The following is an 11,006-nucleotide window of genomic DNA, read 5'->3' as shown; positions in this document are numbered from 1 at the left end:
CTTTATTGCTTTCTTCCTTTATTGCTTTCTTCCTTTGTTGCTTTCTTCCTTTATTGCTTTCTTCCTTTATTGCTTTCTTCCTTTATTGCTTTCTTCCTTTATATCTTTCTTCCTTTATGGCTTTCTTCCTTTATGGCTTTCTTCCTTTATTGCTTTCTTCCTTTATTGCTTTCTTCCTTTATTGCTTTTTTCCTTTGTTGCTTTCTTCCTTTATTGCTTTCTTCCTTTATTGCTTTCTTCCTTTGTTGCTTTCTTCCTTTATTGCTTTCTTCCTTTATTGCTTTATCCTTTATTGCTTTTTTCCTTTGTTGCTTTATTCCTTTATTGCTTTCTTCCTTTATTGCTTTCTTCCTTTGTTGCTTTCTTCCTTTATTGCTTTCTTCCTTTATTGCTTTCTTCCTTTATGTCTTTATTTGATTTTTTCCCTGATATGGTATTTGAGGAAAAAAAAAAAGAAAACAGTCCCTAAACACAGAATAAGTAATTTCTTTATTCTGATTATATTTTCCATGATTCCAAGTGCAGCGGCAGAACTTATGTATAGGTAACACGAGCTGTAGCATAGGGTCCCTTCGAAATATTTAGCACTGACAATTAGTATCTAGGGTCCTATCATGCATGTCTCAAGTAGATCTAGTTCCCCTCATGTCCTGTGACTGTACAGCCCCTAATTAAATAGCCTTTACAAAAGACGAAAAGGTCTGATGTTAATATTTTCCCTCTCTTCCCCCTAAGCCAAGGACATTGAAATACATTGCCTTTGCGCTTTATAGAATTGACCGCGACCTTGATTGACCGTGATCCACGTGGCCTGTCTGCCGAGAGAAAAACTCATCTATTACGTTTCAGTGTGGGCCCAGCTCTGGCTGCTTCTTTTCTCTCTATCAATTTCATGTCTATCTTGATGTACCGGACACCGGCCTGGGAGGACGTTTGCAGGGTAAACATGTCCGTAATGAAGTCTAGAATAGCACGCACGCGCGCACGTTTAAACAGAGAGCTCTAGCTGGTAACACAAGCTCATTGACTTTTTCTTTTTATTGAGGTGAAATAGAACAATCACTTGCATAGGTATATTTGAGAGGGGTTTTAATTGGTGTGCATTAGTTTGGGACATCATCAAAGGCGAAGCAAGGAGTAGTGTTAATAGAGGTGCTGCAGGGAGGAGTTTTAATAGAGGTGCTGCAGGGAGGAGTTTTAATAGAGGTGCTGCAGGGAGGAGTTTTAATAGAGGTGCTGCAGGGAGGAGTTTTAATAGAGGTACTCCAGGGAGGAGTTTTAATAGAGGTGCTGCAGGGAGGAGTTTTAATAGAGGTGCTGCAGGGAGGAGTTTTAATAGAGGTGCTGCAGGGAGGAGTTTTAATAGAGGTGCTGCAGGGAGGAGTTTTAATAGAGGTACTCCAGGGAGGAGTTTTAATAGAGGTGCTGCAGGGAGGAGTTTTAATAGAGGTACTCCAGGGAGGAGTTTTAATAGAGGTGCTGCAGGGAGGAGTTTTAATAGAGGTACTCCAGGGAGGAGTTTTAATAGAGGTGCTCCAGGGAGGAGTTTTAATAGAGGTGCTGCAGGGAGGAGTTTTAATAAAGGTACTCCAGGGAGGAGTTTTAATAAAGGTACTCCAGGGAGGAGTTTTAATAAAGGTACTCCAGGGAGGAGTTTTAATAAAGGTACTCCAGGGAGGAGTTTTAATAGAGGTGCTGCAGGGAGGAGTTTTAATAGAGGTACTCCAGGGAGGAGTTTTAATAGAGGTGCTCCAGGGAGGAGTTTTAATAAAGGTACTCCAGGGAGGAGTTTTAATAAAGGTACTCCAGGGAGGAGTTTTAATAGAGGTGCTGCAGGGAGGAGTTTTAATAAAGGTACTCCAGGGAGGAGTTTTAATAGAGGTGCTGCAGGGAGGAGTTTTAATAAAGGTACTCCAGGGAGGAGTTTTAATAGAGGTGCTGCAGGGAGGAGTTTTAATAAAGGTACTCCAGGGAGGAGTTTTAATAGAGGTGCTGCAGGGAGGAGTTTTAATAAAGGTACTCCAGGGAGGAGTTTTAATAGAGGTGCTGCAGGGAGGAGTTTTAATAAAGGTACTCCAGGGAGGAGTTTTAATAAAGGTACTCCAGGGAGGAGTTTTAATAAAGGTGCTGCAGGGAGGAGTTTTAATAAAGGTGCTGCAGGGAGGAGTTTTAATAGATGTGCTCCAGGAAGGAGTTTCAATAGAGCTACTACAAGGAGGAATTAAGATAGAGGTGCTCCAAGAGGGGTACCAATAGAGTGACCTTAAAATATGGTCTCAATACCTGGGCTTCTGTGAAATAAGCTCAATGAGTTTAAAAAGAAATTCGTTTAAAAGCATGTTTCCAAGCAAACACATGTGTATTTAAAATCGATTACACGATTCAAAATTATCGATGCTATGTCACTCAATAGTGGAGAATTGCATACATGTTGGAAATAACTAGCAAGCCTATTGGTGTATCCGCTGTACAAACTATAACAAGTGTGGAGACGCCAGTTCTTTTGAAAAGCTGTACAATATTTGTTGTAGCACCTGTGACGTAATGGGGAGGTCATTAGTTTTGAGCTATTGTATTGACAAGAATGATTCCCCTTAAGAAGTTTATATTATGGCATGTAAAGTGTCTTTAGTTGACACTTATTACAGATTTATTTTTAAGAAAGTGAAAAACAAAGGGGGTCGGGATGGGTCAAGTGCTGGCAGGGCCAGCCTTAAGCACCTGGAGGCCCTAGGGGAAGTGAATAGGGTGGCCCCAAATGAATAGAAAAATAAAAAAAAAAAAATAAGACCGAAAACAAAATTACTAAAATCCTTCCTGTATCTATTGATCTAAATTAACAAGTACGCTACATTCTAATAGCGCCGATAGCACGTCATGGACGATTCATGATCCCTAGACTAGAAAAATCGTTTCGACAATTTTAGAAAAGAAAGAAATATTGGTCTTTGAACATATGTAGTCTATCTAGCTGTTAGTAAATAAACTTTGAATGATAGTAGACACTTAGAGCTAGGCTAGAAGACATACAGCCAGAGCCATATGCTAGTAGACAAACAGCCAGAGCCATATGCTAGTAGACATACAGCCAGAGCCATATGCTAGTAGACAAACAGCCAGAGCCATATGCTAGTAGACATACAGCCAGAGCCATATGCTAGTAGACATACAGCCAGAGCCATATGCTAGTAGACATACAGCCAGAGCCATATGCTAGTAGACATACAGCCAGAGACATATGCTAGTAGACATACAGCCAGAGCCATATGCTAGTAGAAATACAGCCAGAGCCATATGCTAGTAGACATACAGCCAGAGCCATATGCTAGTAGACATACAGCCAGAGCCATATGCTAGTAGACATACAGCCAGAGCCATATGCTAGTAGACATACAGCCAGAGCCATATGCTAGTAGACATACAGCCAGAGCCATATGCTAGTAGACATACAGCCAGAGCCATATGCTAGTAGACATACAGCCAGAGCCAAATGCTAGTATACATACAGCCAGAGCCATATGCTAGTAGACATACAGCCAGAGCCATATGCTAGTTGACATACACCCAGAGCCATATGCTAGTAGACATACAGCCAGAGCCATATGCTAGTAGACATACAGCCAGAGCCATATGCTAGTAGACATACAGCCAGAGCCATATGCTAGTAGACATACAGCCAGAGCCATATGCTAGTAGACATACAGCCAGAGCCATATGCTAGTAGACATACAGCCAGAGCCATATGCTGGAGATTTGATCCATGTTTCGCAAATTTAAAAAAAAGAAATTGAGTCCTGTGCGAGGCCTCCACCAATCGGAGGCCATAGCTGGCTGCCTAGTTTGCCTATGCCTAAGGCTGACATTGGTGCTGGCGTATCAGAAATACTTGTTAAATTTTCAAAAAATGAATTTTGGCTCTTTTACCCTGACTGACCCAGGATGCACACTGGCCAGTAGATGTCTATCGTTGTAAGTTGCATCACTTCACGAGCAATCATGTCATTCGCTCTATTAAAAGACTGTCACTTCACTGTCGGCTCTTCTACGAATCCATTTCCGTACTTTGACATTTCTACAGGTCTGTATTAAATCTAAGTCTGCTGAAGATTGACGGGGCCTGACCGTCCCAGTGATAATGTAGTTAGCCTGAACTGACACGGTCTCATTTTTGAGGAAGCAGTCCCTTAGGACAAGCCAGAGAAATGACAATTGTAATTTGTTGGAGTGTTTCGGGGGGGGGGGGGGGGGGAGGCGCAAGCGGCGCTGTTGGTCAGTCGAGGGGCGAGGGCCGATCCTATGACTCGGACTCATGACATTTCGTCAAACATGTCAGTTTCCCATTTCAACCCACACCACAAGACTCAAACTTAAATAAAAGGGTTATTTAAGGCGAATGAAAATGTGCAAGGGGAAATGAACCACAAATGAAGGAACAGCATTATCAGTAGTAATGCCTCGTACGGCACAGACCCCCTGCTCTGCCCTTTCTCCCAAAAGCAGATTTACACAAGTGTGTTTTTCTAAAGAGCTTTTTTTAAGAAAAAAAAAAGACCAACAAACCAACAGCAATTTTTTAAAACTTTCCATGAATTCGTGTTGCTCTCTGCTGGCGGTGACTGGCCCGGCATCAGGGGAGACCAAACATTTCATTCTGATGGGTCAACAAGCCAGTCGATTAGATCCCCTTGTCAAAGATGGCGACTTATTTACCAAGTCCGTTTCCCACAACGCAATTAATATTTTTTTTCTCTCCGGAGGGCCGCCGTCTTCCAATATGCATTTCTCTGGCGATGTCGGTTGTAAGGGAGCGCTAGCCTGGTGTGTGAAGGTCACATTGACACTTCCTCTTTGCAGTTCCCTCACCTTCTCTACTCCTCTCCTGATTATGAGCAATGTAATCAAGACCAGCTTTTAAAGTGTTCTACCCCCCCCCCCCCCCCGTCCCTATACCCAATTCTTTCCCTCTGTCTATCAGCTTCGCTTTGCGGTGGAAATCTCATGAAGTGACCGCACGAGATGTAGTAATTTTACTAACTTTGACTGACCGAAAGCTTTGCAAATGACCATGGTTGACTTCGGGTCAACGTAGGAGGGAGGAGTGGCGAGGAAAAGGAAAAGGGCGAGGGGTGAGAGTCATGAAATGATGAGACCACGTGATCTTAGGGGCAGTGCTCCTCATCAACTTTAAAGCTCCTTCCTTCAAACCTGCCCTGGAAGGCTGACGATAGGAGGATGTGATACTTTTGGTTTTGACATTTTATCCGAAATGGAATGTACACAGCCTACAAAACATCACGAAGGTCACGGAGGTTCCTTCAGATTAGAGATTATTACACCCCAAGCCCAAACCTCCCGAAGGACGAGGAGGGTAACGGCTGGCAGGTTTCGAACCTGGGACCATCGAAACGATAGTCTAGAGCGCATACCACAGGACCAGGCAGCCACTTTAAAAAAAGATCGAGGTGTAGGGATAAAAAGGTAGATTGTTGTGTCAGGGGTCAGTTTATGAAAAACACACTTTTGATTAGCTGTGGTTAGGGTATGGGGTGGGGAGGTTGATTTTTTGTTGACCCGCACGTGCTGTGGAATGTTTTCTTTTTTTCGTGTTCATTCCCCTGGTGTTGACCAGCGCGTGACTCCGCCGCTTGCAAGCCGACCTCTGAAATGACCCATTAAGCATGGTTTGTCACTCTTTTGACATGGAACAAGAAAGGAAGATGGCCAGATTATCGCAGCAGCAGACGGACTGATGGGCGGACATACACCGAGGCGGACAATAGAGCTCTTGAGAAGAACGTGAGCTCTTAGACAACAGCGGACAGCGGACCCCAAGAGCAGCCTCAGGGAGAGATGAACAAGTGTTCTCATTGTATCGATTGAATTGAAGAAGTGAGCTGATTGTGTACGGACAAACTCGGCAATGACACAAGTACAATAAACTGTAATGAAGTAAACAACTGAAGGTCTTCGTGCTATAAAAAGTTGTTACTGAATGACCTCAAGGGGTTACTTATAATTAAACAGTTGAAGGGATTACAGCTTTTGTCTGGCCACTTTATTAAAATATAAATGTTACATTATTAAAAATACACAGAATCGTTAGTAATATACAATACAAATACGAAGCTTATACGTTAGGTGTAAGAGTGGTCCTGAGTTCAATTCCAGCCCACCATCATCACCTGTCTCCTTGTAGGTGTTTTGTGTCTTTATTTCTGAATGGACTTTTAAATCAGTCAAATCATTCGGATGAAATGGAAGTTTGTCTTATTAATCATTCATTAACCTTTTTTAAGCACTCATGAAATCACTTGCTTTCTGTAGTTGTATAAACATTCTGGCATTATTTTCACGAAACAAATATTTAGTCAACCCACTAGTTCGCTGAAAAATTTCCAATCTAAAAAAATATTTATAGCAAAATAATTTTTATTTTAAATTATCAATTAAACATACAGCTTTATAATGCATGTCGAAATCCCAATTAGCTCCTCTAATCCATAATCTAAGCGCAAAATACCACTCACTGATTGATTCATTGGTCACGAGATCTCATTAACTGTCGTACCTGTCCGCATCAAATTTCGTACACAGTGTGTTCCTTTGATCTGCTAGGTGCTCACTAAAAACAGTTTTTGGTAGCTTCGTTACCCGTGAACCGAAATTCGCAAAGAACCGAAAGCTTTCTATCAAATCTTTGTATTTTATTTTCGGTATTTCCCCAAAAGGCTGCAATCTAAATCAATTCCAAAATGACAGAAAGGTCAAAATACATAGAATGGGGGTTCCAGAGAGAGAGAGATAAAAAAAAAAAGAAAAAAAGGGGTGACCATGCAGCCTGGGAACAAATCAAAGGGCCGTAACCGGTGTGTACTGCTAGTATTGAAATATCAACACTGGTTCCTTTTCTAACAATTTATTATGGCTCGATTATTTATACCTGAATGCAATTTTCATTTTTGTCACCTGCAGGGACCTGCACATTAGTAAACACATATCTAGCTGGGGTGTCTGGTCAGAGTGTTTGATATCAAACGCTTTACATAATGTGTGTTAATGTAAGTGTGCCGACGTGCCAAATCCATAACCTGCCAATCTCTAGCTATAGGTGCTTATAAGACAGGACTGTTATGTTAGCGAGACATTTTCATCTCTGTTATCGGTCAGGTCTGGTAACGTTGTACTCTTGAACCAAGGATTTGTTGTTGGTTACTTCCCAGAATATGTGCAAAGTGAAAGAAAAGATCTGCCTAGCTTTCAACATTTTGTTCCAGTTCCATGTTTCAGCATCTGGTAATGGTGTTTGTACATGGCAGCAGTTGGAAGACCCAGGGACTGTGCCATCAAGACACATAGCTTGTAATGTTATCTGGTCTAGACTGCTGTTGCCAGACGTGCTAAAACATTGCAAACGAATGTTTAGCTGTAAGTTGATACTCTATTCTAACATCTCTTGGAGTCTAGCAGCATTAGCAGGGACTTTTTTTTTCTCACTCCCTCATTCATTCACTCAGCTACTCTCTTTGTCACTCACAATTCTTTCCTACATTTCTCAATTCTTTCTACTTTCCCCGATTTGTTTATAGGATTCCTCAGATGTCGTGAATGAAAAACTTAACATATAAGCAAAAGGATAACTATTTCATGGTTTAGTCTTTTTAAGTAAAAGTCTAGAGTCTTACATTTATATCTGAGCACCTAGACCTAGTATAAAGTCTTACATTTAGATCTGGACATCTAGACCTAGTATCAGGGCTGGCCATAGATAATAGGATTTGGTGGCCCAAAAAGAAATAGAAAAATAAAAAAAAATAAACAGCGAAAACACTAAAATTATGCAATTATTAAAAATTTTAAAACTTAATGAACTTCAACGATAATATTGAGGAAAAGTTTAGCTATTTCTTTTCTAAAAATATTGTTAAAGTCCTGTGTGAGGCCCCCACCAATCGGAGGCCCTAGGCAGGTCGGTCTTACAGATTGCGGGGCCCTATGTGAAACGGATTGCGCCGGGCCCAGTCTGGGTAGGGATAAGGATAATAAGAAGTGAAAATTACGATTTTGTATTAAAAAATAAATTCGTCTTTGCTTTTTATTCATACTTGACAAAGTACCAAATCCCTGTCAAATTAACTTTACGAGCCATCTGCACTAGATAGTAGTTTTCCAACAAAAAGCCGATAGACATTCAGCTCTGCCTTTTAGATTTACTATCGACAAGCAAAATATCGCTTTTGTTGTTTCTTTATAAGTGGTCGAGATAGATTTAGATGCTGCTATATAATGCCAGTGATTAGTAAAGTAAATTAAGTATTAGAACTTTTGTTTTTTTTTGTTAAAATTCGCCTTATTACTACATTTTTATTGAATTCAATGAAAGCTAACAATGCTGTTTTTTTTTCATTGCCAGTAGGAGTGGCGTTTCTCATATTGAATGACACCCCAAAATGACAACTTTGTCTATTTTTAAGGAGATTTGGATGAGTTTTGAGAAGACCCTTTAATAATATGTTAAAATGGTTTAATTTAACAATTTACACCTAGACTTCGTGCGGGGCCTATGAAAGTGCGGGGCCCACTGCGGCCGCGTAGGTTGCAGTGGCCTAAGAACGGCCCTGGCCATAGGAGGCTGTCTATACCTAAGGCTGGCCCTCCTAATATAGAATCTTACATTTAGATTTGGACATCTAGTCCTAGTATTGATTCTTATATTTAGATCTGGACATCTAGACCTAGTAGAAGTTTTATATTATTTATTTTTTTTGTTAGATTTAGGTCATATTTTTAAAACACATGGAATGGGCTGCCTGAGCTAGCCAGGAAAACCAGTGACTGAGCAGAATTTAGGTCATTGGCTAATATATATGACTAAATGCATGACGCGTAGGACGTAATCATCTTCCTGTTTGAAGTAACGTCTGTATAATATAAGATAAGATAAGAAATGACATTTCGAAAATTTCTCATTAGGAAGTACCAAAAGTTAGCGATTGTTTATTTAATAATCCGTGTCCAATCTTTGTGCACTATGCATTTAACCTGTGTAATATTTGACAGTTGAGCTCTTTTCAACCTTCTTTTCATAGAACTGGGGGATAATAAAAATCTAGTCCAGGCATTTCTATACCATCCGGCCCACAAATTGTATACCATTTCATGAATGTCCAATTATATGTCTACCTGTCCTCAAAATCATTACTTTCAATTTATTAATGTACGCTTGCTCAATACTCGCCAAGTTTGTAGGCCCTAGAAGGATGATGCCAACTAGTAGCATTGTCTACGGATGTAGGCTATTAAAATAGTTCGAACAATGTATTCGATTAGATTCAATTAGTATTACACTGTTAAGTTTGTCATAGATTTTGTTTTGACCCCGACGCTCAGGTGGTTTCTTTTATAAGAGAATGTTCTAAAACCTTTAACAATTTAGTACGTGTCATAGTGGCATCCATGAGGTCCTTAGGTGGCGAAACCGGCCCATTTGGCTACCGGCCCACCGGGCATTTGCACGAATGCCCATATAGCCAGTCAGCTTCTGCTTTTGAAGTTCAAATCTTGAGTTTTACTTCTATTCGGATTTGACCATCTTTGTCCCAAGTTACCATGCATGGAGTTCAGGCTATCAATAACAAGGGTTAGGGCAGTATTGTCACAGTATAAATTGAATACAAAATGCCATAGTGTTAAAAAACGAACGCTTATTATATCTAATGCTGGTATAAATAATCCCAGAGAAGACAACCACTCAGGAAATTGTCCTAATCAAATCAAGAAAACTAAATAATCGAGAGTTGCTCTCTTCCACTGACTCTTATTTGCATGGGCAATTAGTATCAGGTGTCCCCAATAGCCCGGGACAGTGCTTGGTCCAAAATAAAAATCTATAAATAGACTATGTTGGCTAGATTTAATTTGGGACCGGGAGAACCAACTCCCTAAGGCGGGGAACAGTGCAAGCCCGAAGACTTTACTTAGCTCCGGGGTTAAATCATGTTACTTGCTGTACTCACAGCGGAAATGAATTTACTCTTGTAGCGCGTGCATGTCCATTAACAGAATGAATCTGGTCAGGGAGGAGGAGGCGACTGGACGCTATGGTACTCTCCTTTTACACTCTTCTTTTACACTCTCTACTCATTCTTTCTCTCTCTATCTCTCTCTCTCTGTCACACACTCTCTCTTTCTCTCTCTCTCTCTATGCCATACACTCTTTTTTTTTTCTCTCCCTCTCTCTCTCTATGTCACACACTCGTTCTTTTTCTCTCTTTCTCCCTCTCTCCCTCTCTCTCTCTCTCTATGTCACACAGTCTTTCTTTTCTCTCTCTCTCTCTCTCTCTATGTCACACAGTCTTTCTTTTCTCTCTCTCTCTCTCTCTCTATGTCACACAGTCTTTCTTTTCTCTCTCTCTCTCTCTCTCTATGTCACACAGTCTTTCTTTTCTCTCTCTCTCTCTCTCTCTCTCTCTCTATGTCACACAGTCTTTCTTTTCACTCTCTCTCTCTCTCTCTCTCTATGTCACACAGTCTTTCTTTTCTCTCTCTCTCTCTCTCTCTCTCTATGTCACACAGTCTTTCTTTTCTCTCTCTCTCTCTCTCTCTATGTCACACAGTCTTTCTTTTCTCTCTCTCTCTCTCTCTCTCTCTCTCTATGTCACACAGTCTTTCTTTTCTCTCTCTCTCTCTCTCTCTATGTCACACAGTCTTTCTTTTCTCTCTCTCTCTCTCTCTCTCTCTATGTCACACAGTCTTTCTTTTCTCTCTCTCTCTCTCTCTCTCTATGTCACACAGTCTTTCTTTTCTCTCTCTCTCTCTCTCTCTATATATATATATATCACACACTCTCGACTTCTCTCTCTCTCTCTCTCTCTCTCTCTCTCTCTATGTCACACAGTCTTTCTTTTCTCTCTCTCTCTCTCTCTCTCTCTATGTCACACAGTCTTTCTTTTCTCTCTCTCTCTCTCTCTCTATGTCACACAGTCTTTCTTTTCTCTCTCTCTCTCTCT

At 40.8% G+C, this 11,006-nt stretch overlaps 1 protein-coding gene across 1 annotated transcript; it reads right to left on the bottom strand.

Annotated features, from left to right (window-relative positions):
• Positions 1-1,103: 1,103 nt before the first annotated feature.
• LOC129927737 (putative uncharacterized protein ENSP00000383309) lies at positions 1,104-3,998 on the bottom strand. Its single transcript, XM_056038171.1, has 2 exons — positions 3,925-3,998; positions 1,104-2,046 (listed from the first exon to the last, which is right to left on the bottom strand). The coding sequence occupies exons 1-2, from the start codon at positions 3,996-3,998 to the stop codon at positions 1,104-1,106; spliced, it is 1,017 nt and encodes a 338-aa protein (XP_055894146.1).
• Between the last annotated feature and the right edge of the window lie 7,008 nt (positions 3,999-11,006).

This window comes from Biomphalaria glabrata, chromosome 8, assembly GCF_947242115.1.
Source record: "Biomphalaria glabrata chromosome 8, xgBioGlab47.1, whole genome shotgun sequence".
Classification (NCBI taxonomy): Eukaryota; Metazoa; Mollusca; class Gastropoda; family Planorbidae; genus Biomphalaria; species Biomphalaria glabrata.
The sequence above is the reverse complement of the archived record's forward strand: the minus strand, read 5'-3'. Positions and strand labels throughout refer to the sequence as shown.

What these genes read in the sequence shown, in the direction of transcription:
- LOC129927737 (XM_056038171.1), bottom strand. Translation starts at nt 3,998, where the DNA reads ATGATTGCTCGTGAAGTGATGCAACTTACAACGATAGACATCTACTGG. An exon ending in TGCATCCTGGGTCAGTCAGG is followed by an intron (nt 2,047 to 3,924) that starts GTAAAAGAGCCA and finishes TCCTCCCTGCAG; the next exon opens with CACCTCTATTAAAACTCCTC.